Below are 20,732 nucleotides of genomic sequence, written 5' to 3' on the forward strand. Positions count from 1 at the left end.
GGCTGAAGGCTTAGGCATGTTTTGACCATTTGTAACTAGTAATGACACTCATCACAAGGTACCCACAAAATTCACTGCCAGTCACCCTGCTACGTCAAAGCCTCTCCTACTTCAGAACCTACCTAGCCATAATTTTAACTGACATTTTAGCAACAAAACTTTTATTTGAAGATATCCTTGAGCCACAAATCTCTCTGGATTTAGATTTCAAGCAGTAGAAAATAAGATGGTTTAACCTGCAATTCAGTAAAAGAACTTCACATCAAACTTCAATCTTTAAGAAGCTGCTACAGCTATACTGTAAGGTTAAGAGTTTATTCTTTCAAAGCAGGTCTCCTCATCTCTTAAACCCTATATATATTAAGTAGATAAAAACTGCAATTTCTATTTTGGTAGCATTTAGGATCTACAAAAGTGATCTTTCAATTACTTGGAATTTCAAAATAGAGGTTACCTAGTAACAATGCATCAGTAGAACACAAAATACTCTGATTTTGTTTAGTCTGTAGGGGGAAAAACATCTTTAAACTGGAAAGATTCTGTAGCCTTATGAAGATTATTACATTGGAATTGGAATTACTGTAGTTCGTTTTTCCCTCTAGGAGGGCAGCCATTTCTCTATAAGTTTTGTAAAAGTTAAGACTCGGATTTCAAAATGCAAGCAGATGTTGATGAAGCATACGAAATGGGCAACTCCATTTCTATTTCGGAGCCGCAGTGACTCCGACTTTGTGCCCCAAGCCTGTAAAGCACAAAACCTCATCCCTTTGGTGTAAACCTTCAAGAGAAGTGGGGCAGCACACTTCAGGCTTTTCACCAACAGGCTGGCGACATGCTAGGTCAGGGTGTCCGGAGAATCGGGGCTGAATGGGAGAGATCTTGAGGGCAAGAGCCTCAGAGACCTTCAGGTACCGGGCTCGTGAAGGTTTCCACGTGCCCCTATCTAGCTGGTCCCAGGGGGAATTAGTGGTTGCTACAGTAGTTTAAGACGGCCGTGGTTTTTCGCAACCCGGGCGGCGAGATGGCGCTTTGGTGTAAGCGAGGTAAGGTGGGTGCACTGGGATCTCCGCTCTCGGAGCCTCCAGTTGACTGCCACGCCGACTTGCGGCCAGACCTGCGACCTCCGCCCTCCCCCGCGGCGCCAGCCTCTGGAATCTGGCGTCGCCCCCACTTCTCCAGTCGAAGTGGGAGTCCCTCTGTGCGGGACCTCGCCGCCATACCCAGGCCGAATGGGGGTGGGGAAGGAAGTTGGCAGAGCTCGGCCTCAGGATCTGCGCCCCTGTGGAAGGACGGCAGAGGAGAGCCGTTTCACCAGCCTCTCCCGTGCTAGGGTCTCGGGAAACACGCGGTAATTACCGAAGAACCCCGCACTCTGTGAGATGCGAGGCTGCGGGGTTGCCGGGACATTTTGAGGACCGGGCTCGGCCGGGGAGACTCCAACCTTCACCCTCCCTGGCCCCCGGTCCCACTTCCCGCCTTCTCCCGGCGCCGCCACTTCAGGCAGCCCACTCGGCCCGGCCTCTCCCCGCGCCCGGACCACCCCCCACGGGGTGCTCTCACTGCGCAGCGAGTCCCTCCGCTGCCTCCTCCCAGCCCAAAATGGCGGCGATGGCCGCCGATCTTCTCGTCGCCTTCCTCAAAGGCCAAGGATCCCTCCGCGCATACTGCCCCGCCCATCTTAGCCGGATCTCTTTTCTGCCCCGTAAAGATTAACGCCATCAATGAACTCTTTAATTGAGTTCGGAGAAGGCGGGTCCAGTTATGCCTCCTCACAGCTAATCGTTGCCAAAAGTGAGAATATTGGCAGAAGGCTTGACCAATCAAAGAAGGCAGCGATGCACGCGCAGTCTGTCCCCGCTCAAGGGTAGATGGGTTTCGGAGTCTCGGGTGTGGCTGTTGACGTGACAGGCGCTCGGATCGCTTTTCAGAGTAGAAGAACTACAATCCCCAGCAGGCACCGCGCGTCCAGGCTATCTCCTCCCCCCATCTTAGTGGCCTGAGCGGCTTGACCACAGCTGCTGCAACTGCAGCAAGAGGTAGGGCTGAGGCGTTGGGAATTGCACCGACAGGCAGTCGCACAGAAAGACACACAGATGTAGTGGTGTGCATAGCCCTTGACAGCGAATAGGTCAGTTCCACTTTTGCAAAACCTCTTTCCATGACTATCTCCCCTCTTCCAAGAAATCCATCCTTGTCCCAGTTGGGTTTCCCGCTCAGCTGCATGTAGCGCAAAGACCTCTTTCCCCTTTCCCCTGTTTCCCTTTCTGAGAGGAAGGAGGGAGGCAGGCCATGACCTTAGAGGAAAAGGCCTCAGCACTAGGCTTGGCCCAGGTCCCAGCTGTGCTTCTGGCCTTTGGAGCCCAGCTTGGGGAGAAGGTTGGGGGTGCAGGGCTGCATGAAGATTGAGGCCCCTGGAGACAGTGGGAAAGGACTCCTGAGCTTGCTCCATGTTCTCCCGTGGCAGCAGCAGCCCCGCTGCACTCCCAGCCTCCCCAGGCAGTCCTCCTTTTCCCCTTTGGTGGTTGGGGAAACAAAGCTTACACCTGGCTTCCTGGCTGCCAGCCTGGGCCTCGATGACTTCCAGGAGGACAGTACAGGACATGAGACCTGGTGAGAGACCCGAGGAGCAGGACAGAGAAAACGGCCCCTGAATCCCATTTGGCCCCTTGCTGGCTGGAGGTGTGAAAACCAGTGGTGGAGGCAGCCTTCGGGGCCTGCATTTGAGAATAAGGGTATGAAGAGCTGGGGTACAAAATGGCTGCCGCTGCCTGGGCAAACAATTCTGGGCAGCCAGAGTCTTCCTGAGAACGTTCCTTCAGAACTTGGATTTCTGATGTTGTTCAAAGCAGGTGTCACTAGTTCCAGGTGTCTGCTGAAAGATTTGGAACGGAAGATGATGGCCACTCCGAACCAGACCGCCTGTAATGCAGAGTCACCAATAGCCCTGGAGGAGGCCAAGGTAAGCCCCTGCCCTCCTGCCCACCCGAGTACCCCGAGCATGGGTCCCACAGCTGAGATCCAAACTTCTTGTCTCAGATATGTTGGTAGATTTGGAAAACCAATATTTTGATGAGTCCCTACTATGCACTAGGCAATAGGCCGGAATCCCAGTCTATGCTAGCTTAGGAAATCTTAGTAACTGGCCGGGTGTGGTGGCTCACACCTGTAATCCCAGCACTTTGGGAGGCCTAGGTGGGTGGATCACCTGAGGTCAGGAGTTTGAGACCAGCCTAACCAACATGGCGAAACCCTGTCTCTACTAAAAATGCAAAATTAGCCTGGCGTGGTGGTGGTGCATGCCTGTAATCACAGCTACTTGGGAAGTTGAGGCAGGAGAATCACTTGAACCCAGGGGGCAGAGGTTGCAGTGAGCCAAGATCTCGCAATTGCACTCCAGCCTGGGCGTCAGAGCGAGACTGTCTCAAAAAAAAAAAAAAAAAAAAAAAAAGGAATCCTAGTAACCCTTTCAGACAGGAATTATTTCCAATTCCCAGAAGCCAAGGTTCTGAGACCTGAAATACCTGTTCCAGAATCATGCTGTCTACAAGCAACAGACCCAGGGTTTAAACTTAGGGCCTTCTCACAACTGAACATTGCCTTGACCTCAAGTTCAAAGAGGGCATGGAGGGACTGGGTTGAATGTGTTTTGTCCAGGCCATGAACCAAGTCGGAAGCAGGAAGAAGAGTTTTTGGTTCATAATTTGAATGGACCCAGGCAGGCAATTCACTTGAGACCAGGATTTCAAGACCAGCCTGGCCAACATGGTGAAACCTCATCTCTAGTAAAAATACAAAAATTAACTGGGCATGGTGGCACATGCCTGTGATACCAGCTACTCAGGAGGCTGAGGCATGAGAATCACTTGAACCCGGGATGCAGAGGTTGCAGTGAGCTGAGATCACACACTGCACTTTAGCCTGGGCGACAGAGTGACACTCCATCTCAAAAAAGAAAAAAAAAACAAAAAAAACAAAAAAACAGGCCAGGCAGTGGCTCACGCCTGTAATCCTAGCACTTTTGGAGGCTGAGGCAGGTGGATCATCTGAGGTCGAGAGTTCAAGACCAGCCTGGCCAACATGGTGAAACCCTGTCTCTACTAAAAATACAAAAATTAGATGGGTGTAGTGATAGGCGGCTGTAATCCCAGCTACTCAGGAGGCTGAAGCAGAAGAATCACTTGAACCCGTGAAGTAGAGGTTGCAATGAGCTGAGATCGTGCCATTGCACTCCAGCCTGGGCAACAAGAGCAAAACTCTTTCAAAAAAAAAAAGAAAAGAGCTCGAAGCTGGGCGCAGTGGCTCACGCCTGTAATCCCAGCACTTTGGGAGGCCGAGGTGGGCGGATCACTTGAGGTCAGGAGTTGGAGACCAGCCTGACCAACATGGAGAAACCCCATCTCTACTAAAAATACAAAATTAGCCGGGTGTGGTGGCGCATGCCTTTAATCCCAGCTACTTGGGAGACTGAGGCAGGAGAATCGCTTGAACCTGGGAGGCAGAGGTTGCTGTGAGCAGAATTTGCACCACTGCAGTCCAGCCTGGGCAACAAGAGGGAAACTCCGTCTTCAAAAAAAAACAAAAAGAGTTCGAGACAAGCCTGGCTAACATGAGGAAACCCCGTCTCTACTAAAAATACAAAAAAATTAGCTGGGCATGGTGGTAGGTGCCTGTAATCCCAGCTACTCAGGAGGCTGAGGCAGGAGAATTGCTTGAAACTGGGAGGCAGAGGTTGCAGTGAGCCGAGATCACGCCCCTGCATTCCAGCCTGGGCAACACAGTGAAACTCCATCTCAAAAAAAAAAAAAAAAAAAAAAAAAAAAACCCTGAAATTAGCCCAGTGTGGTGGGGCATGCCTGTAATCCCAGCTGCTTGGGAGGCTGAGGCATGAGAATCACTTGACCCCAGGAGGCAGAGGTTGCAGTGAGCTGAGATCACGCCACTGCACTCCAGCCTGGGTGATGAAGTCACACTGTCTCAATAAAATAATTTGGAATGGAGGTAGGGGGTTAGGATATAACCCGCAAAAGAGGAGAGAGAAAGATCGTATCAGACCCTCAGAGGATGCCACTTTCCAACTTGGCAACAGGAACCCATGCTTGTTCAGCCCGTGTTCTCTCACTACCTGCCCTTAGCCATTCTTCCTTAGTCCATGCCTCCCTATAGATGAGCAGGGAGCTTAGGAGAGGGGTCAGAGAGCTTCTGACCCACGCTGCCTAGCCTATTCCGTGTTTTCTGGATTGACTGAATTTGGAATTCATGACGTGTCAGGGCTACAGTGTTCAGCCAGGTCACACAGCTTATCTACAGTAGTGGTCATGGTGGTAGAGGGCCAAGTCTTCAGGAGGGAGGCAGCAGGTAGGGCTAGGGGGCTGGGTTTGCTTGGGTGAGGGTGGAGGATCAACAGGGCACTTTTACTGAGGGCTGGGAACGTGACTGTGCACACCAACAAGCCACCCTGCCTTGGCATCCCAGTGGCCTTGCCTGTCCCAGGTGGGGCGACAGCTCTATCTCATTTGGCCCAAGCCACTGGTGGAGACAAGGGCTATTGCTTATATTTAGTGATCTCCCTGCAGGTGAAGTAACACAACAAACTCCACATACATACATACCCCATACACATACACAGCCTGACATACCTCCTTTTCCCTGAAATTCTCTTCAGGGTCTGCAAAACACACATGACATATGCCTGGCTCTTAAGGGCTGCGCATACACCACATTCCTCAGTACACACCCTGTGTGCATGGACCCATGCTCACATGTCTGTGAACTACATTGCATATTACTCAACAACATACCAGTGGTAGTGGTTATTATTAGAAATTGTCCAAACCACAGACTTAGAGCAATTCATTTCCCATCTCCCACACCCAGTACTCCCACCCTTCCCACAACAGAGATAAACAGATGCCCTGAGCCTATACTGTCTTGACAGAATCTTTCTACCTCTTAGATAAGTTCTGGAACTCTCTCACTGCAGACTGGAGGCCGACCCTCCCTCTCCTTGGAGAGGACCTCTTTCCTGCCATTCATATTGGAGAGTGATGCCAACTACCAACTTCTGCCTGGAATAAATATGTTCCATCATTTTATTTTATTTTTTAATTTAATTTAATTTTTAAATTTAATTTTATTTTTTGAGACAGAGTCTTACTCTGTTGCCCAGGCTGGAGTGCAGTGGCACGATCTCGCCTCACTGCATCCTCCACCTCCCAGGTTCAAGCGATTCTCCTGCCTCAGCATCCCAAGTAGCTGTGATTACAGGTGCCCACCACCATGCCCGGCCAATTTTTTTGTATTTTTAGTAGAGATGGGGTTTCACCATGTTGGCCAGGCTGGTCTCAAACTCCTGACCTCAGGTGATCTACCAGCCTCGGCCTCCCAAAGTGCTGAGATTACAGGCATGAGCCACCATGACCAACCTGCTACATCTTTATGCCAGAAGGATAGAGAGGGGAGTCTTATTTGTCTGTTTTTTAAAATTATTATTTTTATTTTATTTATTTATTTGTTTATTTTTTGAGACTCCAATTCTGTCACTCAGGCTGGAGTGCAGTGGCGTGATCACAGCTCACTGCAGCCTCAACCTCCCACTTCAGCCTCCCAAGTAGCTGGGATTACAGGTGCTCACCACCATGCCTGGCTAATTTTTTGTAATTTTTGGTAGAGATGGGGTTTTGCCATGTTGCCCAGGCTGGTCTTGAACTCCTGGGCTTCAGCAATCCACCTGCCTCGGCCTCCCAAAGTGCTAGGATTACCAGCATGAGCCACCATGCTCGTCCATAAGTCTTATTTCCCAGTATCTTTTGGATCTCCCTATCTTATAGGTTTTAGGCCACTTAACAGATATTTACTGAGCACTGCCCTTGTGCTGTGCATAGGAATATAGTGGTGACTTGGACAGACAGACAAGATGTGTTCTTACATGAGGAAGACAGATGTTAAATGGCCATATGCTAAATGCTGTGTGCTAATTGCGTGACATGATAGAATCACTAGGGAGGGTAGATGCGGAGTCTACTTTAGGTAGGGTGGTCAAGGAGGGGCTCCCTGAGGAAGTGACATTGGAACTAAGCTCTAAAAGGTTAAAAAAAGGTGGCTGGGGGCAGTGGCTCATGCCTGTAATCCTGGTACTTTGGGAGGCTGAGGCAGGTGGATCACTTGACATCAGGAGTTTGAGACCAGCCTGGCCAACATGGTGAAACACTGTCTCTACTAAAAATACAAAAAGTTAACTGGGCATGGTGGTGGGTGCCTGTAATCCCAGCTACTCCAGAGGCTGAGGCAGGAGAATCGCTTGAACCTGGAAGGTGGAGGTTGCAGTGAGCTGAGATCGGGCCACTGCACTCTAGCGTGGGCAACAGAGGGAGACTCTTGTCTCAAAAAAAAAAAAAAAAAAAAAAAAAGCCCAGGTGTGGTGGCTCACGCCTGTAATCCCAGCACTTTGGGAGGCCGAGGTGGGCAGGTTACTTGAGGTCAGGAGTTCCAGACCAGCCTGGCCAACATGGTGAAACCCCATCTGTACTAAAAATACAAAAATTAGCCTGGCATGGTGGTGCACACCTGTAGTCCCAGCTACTCAGGGGGCTGAGGCAGGAGAATCGCTTGAACCCGGGAGGCGGAGGTTGCAGTGAGCCGAGATGGTACCACTGCACTCCAGCCTGGGCAACAGAGTGAGACTGTCCCACACACACACACACAAAAAAAGATGAAGAAAAAGTCAGCCATGCAAGTAGCTGGAAGCAAGATCAGCTACATAATTTGTGGGGCCTAGTGCAAAAGGGCACCTTATTCAAAAATTATTAAAAAGTTAAAGATAGTGGCCGGGTGTGGTGGTGCATGCCTGTAGATCCAGTTACTTGGGAGGCTAAGGCAGGAGGATTGCTTGAGCCCAGGAGTTTGAGGATGCAGGGAGTTGTTATTGCACCACAGCATTCCTGCCTAGGCAATAGAGTAAGACCCTGTCTCTAAAAATAAAAGGTCTTTTTTGTTTTTTTGTTTTTGAGATGGAGTGTCGCTCTCGCTCAGGCTGGAGTGCAGTGGCTCAATCTCAGCTCATTGCAAGCTCCGCCTCCTGGGTCCACACCATTCTCCTGCTTCAGCCTCCTGAGTAGCTGGGATTACAGGCGCCCGCCACCACGCCTGGCTAATTTTTTTGTATTTTTAGTAGAGACAGGGTTTCACCTTGTTAACCAGGATAGTCTCGATCTCCTGACCTCGTGATCTGCCTGTCTCAGCCTCCCAAAGTGCTGGGATTACAGGCATAAGCCACCTCACCTGGCCTGTTTGTTTTTGAGATGGAGTCTCGCTTTGTCACTCAGGCTGGAGTGCAGTGGTACAATCTTGGCTCACTGCAACTTCTGCCTCCCATATTCTCCAGCCTCAGCCTCCTGCGTAGTGGGGATTACAGGCATGCACCACCACACCTGGCTTATTTTTGTATTTTTAGTAGACATAGGGTTTCACCATGTTGGTCAGGCTGGAGTCAAACTCCTGACCTCAGGTGATCTGCCCACCTCGGCCTCCCAAAGTGCTGGGGATTACAGGCCTGAGCCACCACGCTGAGCCTAAAAAAAACTTATTTCAGCCGGGCGCGGTGGCTCAAGCCTGTAATCCCAGAACTTTGGGAGGCCGAGACAGGCGGATCACGAGGTCAGGAGATCGAGACCATCCTGGCTAACACAGTGAAACCCCATCCCTACTAAAAAATACAAAAAAAAACTAGCCGGGCGAGGTGGCGGGTGCCTGTAGTCCCAGCTACTCAGGAGGCTGAGGCAGGAGAATGGCGTAAACCCGGGAGGCAGAGCTTGCAGTGAGCTGAGATCTGGCCCCTGCACTCCAGCCTGGGCGACAGAGCGAGAGACTCCATCTCAAAAAAAAAAAAAAAAAACTTATTTTAGGCCGTGCGCAGTGGCTCACTCCTGTAATCTCAGCACTTTGGGAGGCCAAGGCGGGTGGATCACCTGAGGTCAGGAGTTCGAGACTAGGCTGGCCAACATGGTGAAACCCTGTCTCTACTAAAAATACAAAAAATTAGCTGGGCGTGGTAGCACATGCCTGTGATCCCAGCTACATGGGAGGCTGAGGCTGGAGAATTCCGGAGGAAGAGGTTGCAGTGAGCTGAAATTGCGCCACTGCACTCCAGCCTGGGTGACAGGGAGACTCCATCTCAAAAAATGAAATAAAATAAGGGTTTTTAAAAATAATATGTTTAAGACAAGGACAGCATGAAGCCAGGTGTGAGGCCTCTGTGGAACTTAACAGGTCACCTGCCCATGAAGCCAGCTGTGTTTGAAAGTCAGGCTTTCTGGGAAGAGGGAAGAGCCAGTGGCATTTGGGCTTCTGATCAAGCAAATGGATCAAGATCTGTCTTCTATCCCAGTTTTCTTCTTCTCCTACTTTACTCATTTGGACAGTATTTATGGAACTCCTACTCAGTGCCAGGTATTATTCTAGGCATTGAAATTAGAGAGTGAAACACACAGGCAAAATTCCTGCTGTCACCATGAGTTTACTTGGGGAAGGCTGGGGGACAGACAGTAGACAGGTCACTTTGTAAACAAATGGTTGCAAAAGGGTGAGGGGCTAAGAGTGACCAAGTTAGCTGAGTGTGGGAAGGTTGGCTTCAAACTGGGTAGAGAGGGAAGGGTTCCACCTCCAAGGACAGGCTGTCTGATCCATCCTTCTTCCTCTTCCCCCTCTTTAGACCTCTGGTGCCCCGGGGAGCCCCCAAACACCCCCTGGGCCTCATGACTCTGGTGGTTCCCTGCCCCTGACACCCCGGATGGAGAGCCACTCAGAGGATGAAGATCTTGCTGGGGCTGTCGGTGGCCTGGGCTGGTACAGTAGGAGTCCCCGGACCCAGAACCCAGGGGGCTGCTCAGCGGAGGCTGTTCTGGCCCGGAAGAAACACCGTCGGCGGCCGTCCAAGCGCAAACGGCACTGGCGACCCTACCTGGAGCTGAGCTGGGCTGAGAAACAACAGCGGGATGAGAGGCAGAGCCAGAGGGCCTCCCGGGTCCGCGAGGAGATGTTCGCCAAAGGCCAGCCCGTGGCCCCCTACAACACCACCCAGTTCCTGATGAATGACCGAGACCCGGAGGAGCCCAACTTGGATGTGCCCCATGGGATCTCCCACCCAGGTTCCAGTGGGGAGAGTGAGGCTGGGGACAGTGATGGGCGGGGCCGAGCGCACGGTGAGTTCCAGCGGAAGGACTTCTCTGAGACTTACGAGCGCTTCCACACTGAGAGCCTGCAGGGCCGCAGCAAGCAGGAGCTGGTGCGAGACTACCTGGAGTTGGAGAAACGGCTGTCGCAGGCAGAGGAGGAGACTAGGAGGCTGCAGCAGCTGCAGGCGTGTACTGGCCAGCAGTCCTGCCGCCAGGTGGAGGAGCTGGCTGCCGAGGTCGAGAGGCTCCGGACTGAGAACCAGCGGCTTCGGCAGGAGAACCAGATGTGGAACCGAGAGGGCTGCTGCTGTGATGAGGAGCCGGGTACCTAGGGGTGCCTCCCAGCCTGGTGGACCCAAGGAGAAGGTCCCATTTTGTGCACACTCAGGCCAGCTGGGTCTCAAGGAGGCAGGTGGCAGATGAAAACCACCGTCAACACCCTTTGCCCCCTGAGAACGGCTAAATTGGTTCAGACTCCCACCTCACCGTTTCCACAGTTGGCTCTTTCGTGTCATCTTACTCTTTACAGATAAATTAAATGGTCTTAGTGGGACCAAATGGGAGTGTCTAGGATTGATTTCACTAGGGCTGTTGTGAGAACCAAAACATTTGCCCCAGAGAAGTCTGAGTGGGGTCCCAGTCCCCACTGCCCCAAGCCTGGCAGGACAGCGGACCTCTGGATGGGGACCTCCCAAGTTCTCCAGGATACCTGAATCCTGCTCTGTGGGTGTTGGAGCAATCAGACTGCACGAAAGGTTTTCTAGGTGGGAGGGAACTCCGTCAGGAGCCCCCAGTTTCGGCCAGAAACTGAAGCTCAAAATACCAGATCGCAGGCCGGGCGCGGTGGCTCACTGCCTGTAATCCCAGCACTTTGGGAGGCCGAGGCGGGCGGATCACAAGGTCAGGAGAGCGAGACCACGGTGAAACCCCGTCTCTACTAAAAATACAAAAAATTAGCCGGGCGAGGTGGCGGGCGCCTGTAGTCCCAGCTACTCAGGAGGCTGAGGCAGGAGAATGGCGTAAACCCAGGAGGCGGAGCTTGCAGTGAGCCGAGATCGCGCCACTGCACTCCAGCCTGGGCGACAGAGCGAGACTCCATCTCAAAAAAAAAAAAAAAAAAACAAAAAAAACCAGATCGCTGTGAGGAGTTGTGAGCTTTCCCTAGAGGAGAGAATGGGGGTTTTTGGAGAAGACCCAGGGGTTCCTTCAGAGTTTGCTGCTGAGCTCCCTGTATTCTCCCCACAGTTTAAAGGCTGGACTAGACGGGTTCTGGGTGCCTTGTGCCTCCTTGTTCTTGACAGCCCCCACCCCGACCCCTCTCAGCAGGGGGTTGGTCCTGAGGTTAGTCATCATATGTTTGTGTTTGTCCCTTTACCTCCCAAGGGTACTAAGGGAGGTGCTCTCCTGGTGGAAAATAAAGTCAAGAGACAGAGGGGGACAGCACATGGATCCCCCGCAGAGCAGAGCAGCCTGGCTCTCCTGGTGCCTGCCGTGCGTCTGTGCGTCCTGCTCCTCTCAGCCTCATCATGTGGGTGTGAATTCCCTCTGAAGTGTGTGAGGCCCTTGCCTGTCTGTGCATCAGAGACAGCTGGGTCAGCCTGGGTAAGGCAGATACCACCAGCCAGCGTCACGCTCTGAGACAAGCTCACTCACCACTCATACTCAGACCCACCCTTCCCCAGGCACCCTGTCTCTTCCATCCGTTCCTGGTGCCCTTGCAGGCCAGTGTTGGGTGTCAGGCAGCAATGAACATGGATAACTAGTGGTGGTGGAGGAAATTAGTCAACTCACCAGTGAGCCAGTGCTGGCTGTGCCACCAGGCAAGGGGAAGGGCAGAGGCCTGGCTGCCCAGCCTGGCTTCTCTTCCAGGCCCTCATCTTGACAGGCCACATTGGGCAAGATGAGGCTCAGCCCAGGAGCTTCTGGGGATGGAAATGTTGATGAAATCTTGTGTGTTGCCAGGACAACTTTCATTTCTATCCTGCCACACCCAGGCCTGGCCAGAGCCTCCTACAATGAAACACAGAACAGATTCTAGGAACGCATGGGTTTCAAGAGAAAGCAAAATCCCATCCTGGGAGACCTGCCCCTAGAACCCTGGGTCCTCAGACGGCTCAGTCAGGAAGGGCAGCAGGAATGATCATCCCCACTTTGCAGATGGGAAACCGGAGGCTTAGCGAGGAAGTGGCTTTTCGGATTCCAGGAGAGCCTCTGGAGGCCTGCCTGCCCCTGTGGAGTGCTGTGGGGTGCTAACCTGGGACCCAGAGGCCCCTTGGCATTTGCTGGCAGCCTCCCAGCTGCATTCCTCAGCATGGAGCCTGAGGGAGAGAGGAGGCCTGGGACAAAGGTGGACAAAGGTTGTTTACCCGGAGGTGCCTCTGTGTGTGTGTGTATGTGTGTCTAGGAGGTGAGAGAAGATTCCAGAGGGCTGCTGGAGTGTCGGGGGAGGGGTGTGGGTGCGGGTGCTGGGGGTGCATTGTGGGCTGGTCGTGCCAGGGAGGGGCAGGTGAAGAGTCTGGCCCTTCTTGGCCCAGAAGCTGCGGAGCCTGGAGGAAGGAAAGCTGCCAGCCGCTCCCCCAACATCCCCCTTCACATAAAAGGCTGAAGGGCGCAAATAGGGCATCACCTCGGTAGGTTAATTCCCGCACCCCCGCCTCACCCCGCTGGAGGGCGGGTGGGGCAAGAAGAGAACAAAGGAGAGGATGCGAGCCGGGAGTGTGGGAGGGTCTGAACCCAAATGGGAGGGGTCCGTGAAGAGGGTCCCTGTCCGCCCCTCCCCCCGTCTGGCTCCCTGATTCCTGGGTAAGGGGTGTGCAGGGAGGAGATCGTCCTGGGGCCAGAGCTGGGGCTTAGCACTGGAGAGAACCGGCTCAGCTGTGGGTGGGAGCCAGGCCTGGGTCCCTTGGTGCCCCGCCCCCTTCGCCGCTTCCAGTTGTTCCCACACCTGCTGCTTGGTCTTGAAGCCTAGGCCTCCACTCCGCCCACTGCAATGGTAGAAGCTCCAGTTTACAAGACACCCCTACCCCCACATCACATGCCCTAACTGGGGAAGTTGGGCTTGGACACAGCCTCCCTGGGCCTTTCCAGAGCTGCCCTCACGCCCTGTGCTTTCTGGGACCCTCTTGGTCAACTGGGTCGGGGAGGGAAGCGCAGAGAACAGATGTTTCACGGGAGTGACTATTGAAGCCTCCCACCACCCTCCCACCACCCCAGCCCAGCCTGGCTTAGGATCCCTTTTTCTTCCCCGGCAGGAACTCCCCGACCCCAGGTGGAAATTCCTGTGTCCAGTGGACAGACCCTGCTTGCGATAGGGTCAGGGAATGAGGGAGAGGGGTGGGCAGAGGTTGGTGAGGTGGAGCAGGAGGAAGCTGTCAGGGAGTGGGGAAGGGGGTCCAAAGGGAAGTAACGGTATTGGGGGGAAAGGTAGCCAGGTGCCATTGCCCCTGTTGGGAACAGGCAAGTGTGGCACTGGCCCTTTAAGTGGGGGTGCCAGTTAGTGCCCTCCCCCAACCAACCCAATTCATGGGCACACTGAGCATGTGCAGGGGCTGTGCATGTGGGGAGGGGAGGGGAGGGGAGGGGAGGGGAGGGGGGGCATACATTCCGGAGGGAGCTTCTCATCCCCCTACTTCCGGTAGCTGCCCCCACTTCTCCTTCCTGGGTCTGACAAAGGAGCCCATGGTGCTCACCCAATCCCTTCCCCCACCCCAGGCCCCAGGGGGTGCTGCCCTCTGCAAGTGCTGAAGCTGTCATGGGTGCTGGCCAGGCCCTCTCTGCCCTGGGGAGTCTCCTGGCCGCCTGGAGGTGGCACACACGTAGCCCAGTGCCAGCCTCACTTCCCTGGTGTGGGCGGCGGCGAATCTTCCTGCTGCCTACGTGTTCCATTTCATTCCATTGGTGCCAGGGTTTTTAAAAGAACCATCCACCTGTGATGCCACTTTGAAAGTGAAACAGCTCAAAGGATGCAGGCCCTACCCCCCCACCAGGACCTTCCAGTCAGAGAGGAAGCAAACAGCCCAGAGGCTGCAAGGGCCTTCCCTGAATCCTACTCCTTCTGCTTCTCCCCTGCTGGCCAAGGAATCAAAGTCAGCTTCCTCCAGCCTACCTTCACCTGCAGCCTGGGACCCTCCCTCGAACCTTTCCACCACCTCAACCTTACCTGTTTCTGCCAAGTCTTCCCCTCTCCCAGCCCTCAGCCCTTCCTGTTACCTCCCCTACCCCTTTAGCACTTGTCCACTCTTAGCTACTGGTACCATTATTTTTCTTTTTTCTTTCTTTCTTTTTTTTTTTTTTGGAGACAGAGTCTCACTGTTGCTCAGGCTGGAGTACAGTGGTGCGTTCTCAGCTCACTGCAACCTCTGCCCCGCCTGGGTTCGAGAAATTCTCCTGCCTCAGCCTCCGGAGTAGCTGGGATTACAGGCGCCTGCCACAATGCCCAGCTTATTTTTGTATTTTTAGTAGAGATGGGTTTTCACCCTGTTGGCCAGGCTGGTCTCGAACACTTCTGACCTCAGGTGATCTTCCTCCCAAAGTGCTTGGATTATAAGCGTGAGCCACCGCGCCCAGCCTATTTTTCATTCTTTTTTTGTTTGTTGTTTTGGTTTTTGAGATGCAGGTTCACTCTTGTTGCCCAGGCTGGAGTGCAATGGCGCAATCTCAGCTCACTGCAACCTCCGCTTCCCAGGTTCAAGCAACTCTCCTGCCTCAGCCTCCCAAGTAGCTGAGATTACAGGTGCCTGCTACCATGCCCAGCTAATTTTTATATTTTTAGTAGAGACGGAGTTTCACCTTGTTGGCCAGGCTGGTCTTAAAAACTCCTGACCTCAGGTGATCCGCCCATCTCAGCCTCCCAAAGTGCCAGGATTACAGGCCTGAGCCACTGCACCCAGCCTATTTTTCATTCTTGAAGTGAAATTTACATGCCACGAACTCGCCCCTTTAAAATTGAACAAAGGCCAGGCGTGAGTGGCTCATGCCTGTAATCCCAGCACTTTGGGAGGCTGAGGTGGGCGGATCACCTGAGGTCAGGAGTTTGACACCAGCCTGGCCAACAGGGTGAAACCCCATCTCTACTAGAAAATATAAAAATTAGGTCGGGCACGCTGGTTTACGGCTGTAATCCCAGCACTTTGGGAGGCCGAGGCTGTAGATCACGAGGTCAGGAGTTTGAGACCAGCCTGACCAACATGGTGAAATCCCGTCTCTACTAAAAATACAAAAATTAGCTGGGCGTGGTGAAGGGCACCTGTAATCCCAGCTACTCAGGAGGCTGAGGCAGGAGAATCGCTTGAACCCGGGAGGCGGAGATTGCAGTGAGCTGACATGGCACCACTGCATTCCAACCTGGGTGACAGAGTGAGACTCTGTCTCAAAAAAAAAAAAAGAAAAAAAGAAAAAAAATTAGTTGGGCGTGGTGGCATGCGCCTATAATCCCAGCTACTTAGGAGGCTGAGACAGGAGACTCTCTTGAATCCAGGAGGCAGAGGTTGCAGTGAGCTGTGATTGCATCACTGCACTCCAACCTGGGCAACAAGCGAGACTCCTTTTCAAAAAAAAAAGAAAATAAAAAAAGTGAACAAGGCCAGGGCATGGTGGCTCACACCTGTAATCCCAGCACTTTGAGAGGCCCAGGTGGGAAGATTGCTTGAGCCCAAGAGTTTGAGACCAGCCTGGGCAACCAAAAAACAGGCAAACAAACAAAACAGTCAGGTGTGTTGGTACACATCTGTAGTCCCAGCTACTCAGGAAGCTGAGGTGGAAGGATTGCTTAAACTCAGGAGGTCAAGGATACAGTGAGCCGTGATTGCATCACTGCACTCCATCCTGGGTGACAGTGAGACCTTGCCTCAAAAAAACAAACAAACAAACAAAAAAACTGGTCTCAGTGGCTCATGCCTGTAATCCCAGCACTTCAGGAGGCCAAGGCTGGTAGATCGCGAGGTGGGGGGATGGAGATCATCCTGGCTAATGTGGTGAAACCCTGTCTCTACTAAAACTACAAAAAATTAGCAGGGCACAGTGGCACGTGCTTGTAGTCCCAGCTACTCAGGAGGCTGAGGCAGGAGAATTGCTTGAACCCAGGTGGCGGAGGTTGCAGTGAGCCAAGATTGCATCACCGCACTCCAGCCTAACAACAGAACGAGACTCCATCTCAAAACAAACAAACAAACAAACAAACAAAACCAAAACAGGCCGGGCGCGGTGGCTCAAGCCTGTAATCCCAGCACTTTGGGAGGCCGAGACGGGCGGGTCACAAGGTCAGGAGATCAAGACCATCCTGGCTAACACGGTGAAATCCCATCTCTAAAAAAATACAAAAAACTAGCTGGCAAGGTGGCGGGTGCCTGTAGTCCCAGCTACTCGGGAGGCTGAGGCAGGAGAATGGCGTAAACCTGGGAGGGGGAGCTTGCAGTGAGCTGAGATCCGGCCACTGCACTCCAGCCTGGTCGACAGAGCGAGACTCCGTCTCAAAAAAAAAAAAAAATGTGAACAACTCAGTGGCATTTAGTACATATTCATGATGTGTCCAACTGCCACTTCTAGTTTCAAACATTATCACTACGAAAGGAAACCCCGTACCCATTAAGCATTTACTCCCCATTCCCTCCTTCCCTCGCCTGGCAGCCACCAATCTGCTTTCTGTTTCTATAGGTTTTCTCATTCTGGATATGCTGGTGGTAAAGCCACGAAGGGAAAACTCTCTGGTCTCCTGTTGTCTGTACCTGAAACGCACAGACTCCCTGAGGGTGCTGCTGTAGAGAGAGCACGGGACCAGGAGTCCTGAGCCCTGTGATCCATCCCAGTTCTGCTTCTCACTCAGCGGCTCTTTTTCTTCATTTGTTTCAGGAGTTGGGAGGTGGGCTCAGGCCAGTCTAGGATCCTGCATCCTCCAGGATCCATCCCTGGCCAGGGGGCTTCTACCTGGAACAATGCTGCCTGGCCTACCACCCCTTTGACTTCCTGCCTCCTCCCTGTGAGTCCAGGCAGTGGAGGTGGAGCCAGGGGACAGTGTGATTAATACTGTGGGGTTTAGGGTAAGACACAGGAGATGAAGAAACTTGAGCTCAGAGAGGTTGAGAAACTTGCCCAAGGCCACACAATTCCTGCCATACTGGAGCCGTAGCCGGTTCTCTGATTGTAGTTTGAGCCCTTGACCACCTTCATCTCCTATCTTCAAAGAGATAAAGTAAATTAAAGGCTTAGCCAAGTGCCAGCTGTGTGGGAGGTGCGCTCAGATGGAAGCAGCCATACATTTTACGACTTTCAGGACATTGTGTAATCATGAGTAGCTCCATTACAAGGTGGTTCTTGGGAGTTCTCACTGTCTCCCTCCCTTAACTGTTTTTTTTTTTTTTTTTTTGAGACAGAGTCTCACTATGTTGCCAGGCTGGAGTGCAGTGGCGCGATCTCGGCTCACTGCAACTTCCTACTCCCTGGTTCAAGCAATTCTTCTGCCTCAGCCTACTGAGTAGCTGAGATTACAGGCACAGGCCACCGTGCCCAGCTAATTTTTGTATTTTTAGTAGAGACGGGGTTTCACTATGTTGGCCAGGATGATCTCCATCTCCTAACCTCGTGATTTGCCCACCTCGGCCTCTCAAAGTGTTGGGATTACAGGCATGAGCCACCGCGCCCGGCCTTCCCTCCCTTAACTTTGGAGCAGGTTTCCTCTCTGCCCTCTCTACCAGCTTCTCTAGGAGGACAGTTTTTCTTTTTTCTTTTTTTCTTTATTTTTTTTTTCAGACAGAGTCTCGCTCTGTCTCCCAGTCTGGAGTGCAGTGGCGCGATCTCGGCACACTGCAAACTGCGCCTCCCAGGTCCACATCATTCTCCTGCCTCAGCCTCCGGAGTAGCTGGGACCACAGGCACCTGCCTCCACGCCCGGCTAATTTTTTGTATTTTTAGTAGAGACGGAGTTTCATCATGTTAGCCAGGATGGTCTCTGTCTCCTGACCCCACGATCCACCTGCCTTGGCCTCCCGAAGTGCTGGGATTACAGGCGTGAGCCACCATGCCTGGCCTTTTCTTTTCTTTTTTTTTAAATTGAGACAGTCTCGCTCCATTGCCCAGGCTGGAGTGCAGTGGCGCGATCTCCACTCACTGCAATCTCCACCTCCTGAGTTCAAGCAATTCTCCTGTCTCAGCCTCCTGAGTAGCTGGGACTACAGGCATCTGCTACCACGCCTGGCTAATTTTTGTATTTTTAGTGGAAACGGGGTTTCACCTTGTTGGTCAGGCTGATCTCAAACTCCTGACCTCAGGTGATCCACCCGCCTCGGCCTCCCAAAGTGCTGGGATTACAAGCGTGAGCCACTGCGACAGGATGAGGACAGCCTTTGTGGGGGGTAGGAGGGAGCCCTGGACCCTGAACCCTTCAGGCAAGTGGGTGTGTGGGAAGCACTGTTTTTCTTCCCCCTCAAATAAGGAGGAGATTTTATTGTTCCTCCCCGCATCCCTTCAAGCTGTATTTATCCATATTTTCATGGCTGAACCTCTACCCTTGCCCCTCAAACAGGAAGTCTTTTATGGAGCCAAAGAAAGGAGGGGACTGCTCAGGCCTGGCCTGTCAGGGGGACAGGCTGCACAGCTGACACCCAGTTGGCCACTGTGTCCCGGCAGCTTGTAAGCATGGACATTCCAGAGACCACCTGCCCCAGAAGCCCCCTGTATACCCCATTTAAGATGGAAAACCCCAGAGGAGCCCTCAAGGCACCTGCTGTGTCCTGCCTCAGGGCTCAGCCATGTGGTGACTGCTTTGCCACAGTTCAAGGACCTGGACAGGCTCCCTCCTGGCCCGAACCTTGAGCCGAGCCCTGTGGCCACCAGGCTGGCAAGTTCCCAGCCTGAGGACCGTGGAGGCCCCAGGCCCCGCATCCTTCCGGGCTTGACCTCCATGCCTTTGCTTCTCAGTGCCAGCCAGCTGTTTCCTTTTTGAGCCTCTGAGAAAGAGGATTTTTTTTTTTTTTTTTTTTTTTTTGAGATGGAGTCTCGCTCTGTCTCCCAGGCTGGAGTGCAGTGGCGCAATCTCGGCTCACTACAAACTCTGCCTCCCGGGTTCATGCCATTGTTCTGCCTCAGCTTCCCGAGTAGCTGGGACTACAGGCGCCCGCCACTACGCCCAGCTAATTTTTTTGTATTTTTAGTAGAGATGGGGTTTCACTGTGTTAGCCAGGATGGTCTCAATCTCCTGACCTCGTGATCCACCCGCCTCGGCCTCCAAAAGTGCTGGGATTACAGGTGTGAAGCCACTGCGCCTGGCCAGTCATTTTCAAGTGTACAATTCAGGCAGGGCTGACCAGGCCAGTCTTGAACTCCTGACCTCAGGTGATCTACTCGCCTCAGCCTCCCACAGTGCTGGGATTACAGGCATGAGCCACCGCATCCAGCCTATTTTTTTTTTTTTTTTTTTGAGACGGAGTCTCGCTCTGTCGCCCAGGCTGGAGTGCAGTGGCGCTATCTCGGCTCACTGCAAGCTCCGCCTCCCGGGTTTACGCCATTCTCCTGCCTCAGCCTCCCGAGTAGCTGGGACTACAGGCGCCCGCCACCTCGCCCGGCTAAATTTTTTTTTTTTTTTTTGAGGCGGAGTCTCGCTCTGCCGCCCAGGCTGGAGTACAGTGGCCGGATCTCAGCTCACTGCAAGCTCCGCCTCCCGGGTTTACGCCATTCTCCTGCCTCAGCCTCCCAAGTAGCTGGGACTACAGGCGCCCGCCACCTCGCCAGCTAGTTTTTTGTATTTTTTAGTAGAGACGGGGTTTCACCGTGTTAGCCAGGATGGTCTCGATCTCCTGACCTTGTGATCCGCCCGTCTCGGCCTCCCAAAGTGCTGGGATTACAGGCTTGAGCCACCGCGCCCGGCCACACCTGCCTAATTTTTTATATTTTTAGTAGAGACGGTGTTTCACCATGTTGGCCAGGCTGGTTTCCAACTCCTGACCTCAAGTGATCTGCCCACCTTGGCCTCCCAAAGTGTTGGGATTACAGATGTGAGCCACTGCACCCAGCCCAGAATTTCTGATTTAATTGTTCTGGGATTTTTGAGGCTCCCTGGGGGATGCTTAGGTACACCCAGGGCTGAGAAGGAGAGTTCAGAGAGCTGCAAAGGTTTTCTCTGCCCGGCTTGCCCTGACCAGGAGTCCCAGGTGTGGGGTGCCTTGCACCTGCCCACATCCCTAGGAGGATTCCAAGATGGCACTACTTTCAGGGTTTAGATACCAGGCAGAGGAGCTTTAGAGGGTCAACCAGGAAATGGGCAGAGTTCAAGTTAAGGGGAAGGAGGAATTTCCACCACGCAGCTGGGCGGTCAGGCTGTCCCCAGAGACTCCTGGCTCCCATCAGTGGATGTGCCAGGGTGCCTGTGAAAGGGCAGGAGGTCAGACCAGAAAACATGCCAAGTGCCCCTCCAGCAATCAGATTCTGAAATTCTGCCTAGCAAGGAGCTGTTGCTTTTTGGCCACAACAGCACAACGCCCTGCCCCGGGGTGTGTGTGTGTGTGTGTGTGTGTGTGTGTGTGTGTGTGTGTGTGTGTATGTGTCTTCTGCCCTATCCAGGCAAGGGGGCCTCTT

General features: G+C 53.0%; 1 protein-coding gene across 9 annotated transcripts; it reads left to right on the forward strand.

Moving 5' to 3' along the window:
- Positions 1-270: 270 nt before the first annotated feature.
- On the forward strand, positions 271-10,732 carry HEXIM2 (HEXIM P-TEFb complex subunit 2). Of its 9 annotated transcripts, none has more exons than XM_050763141.1 (4): positions 277-1,348; positions 1,929-2,128; positions 2,847-2,959; positions 9,707-10,732. In XM_050763141.1, the coding sequence occupies exons 3-4, from the start codon at positions 2,894-2,896 to the stop codon at positions 10,499-10,501; spliced, it is 861 nt and encodes a 286-aa protein (XP_050619098.1). In that variant the 5' UTR covers positions 277-1,348; positions 1,929-2,128; positions 2,847-2,893; the 3' UTR covers positions 10,502-10,732. The 9 variants fall into 9 exon arrangements, with proteins under 9 accessions (XP_050619094.1, XP_050619098.1, XP_050619096.1 ...); XM_050763139.1 differs by having other exon boundaries at positions 1,929-2,036; XM_050763138.1 differs by having other exon boundaries at positions 1,929-2,036; positions 2,850-2,959.
- The last annotated feature ends 10,000 nt before the right edge of the window (positions 10,733-20,732 follow it).

The sequence above is a fragment of the Macaca thibetana genome, chromosome 16 (assembly GCF_024542745.1).
Source record: "Macaca thibetana thibetana isolate TM-01 chromosome 16, ASM2454274v1, whole genome shotgun sequence".
In the NCBI taxonomy this organism is placed as follows: Eukaryota; Metazoa; Chordata; class Mammalia; order Primates; family Cercopithecidae; genus Macaca; species Macaca thibetana.

Excerpts from the sequence above, each read along its gene's own strand:
- HEXIM2 (XM_050763136.1), top strand. The coding sequence starts at position 1,022 with ATGGCGCTTTGGTGTAAGCGAG. Across the intron at positions 1,044-2,846 it reads GGCGCTTTGGTGTAAGCGAG|CAGGTGTCACTAGTTCCAGG; the intron begins GTAAGGTGGGTG and ends TGTTGTTCAAAG. Across the intron at positions 2,960-9,706 it reads TAGCCCTGGAGGAGGCCAAG|ACCTCTGGTGCCCCGGGGAG; the intron begins GTAAGCCCCTGC and ends CCCCCTCTTTAG.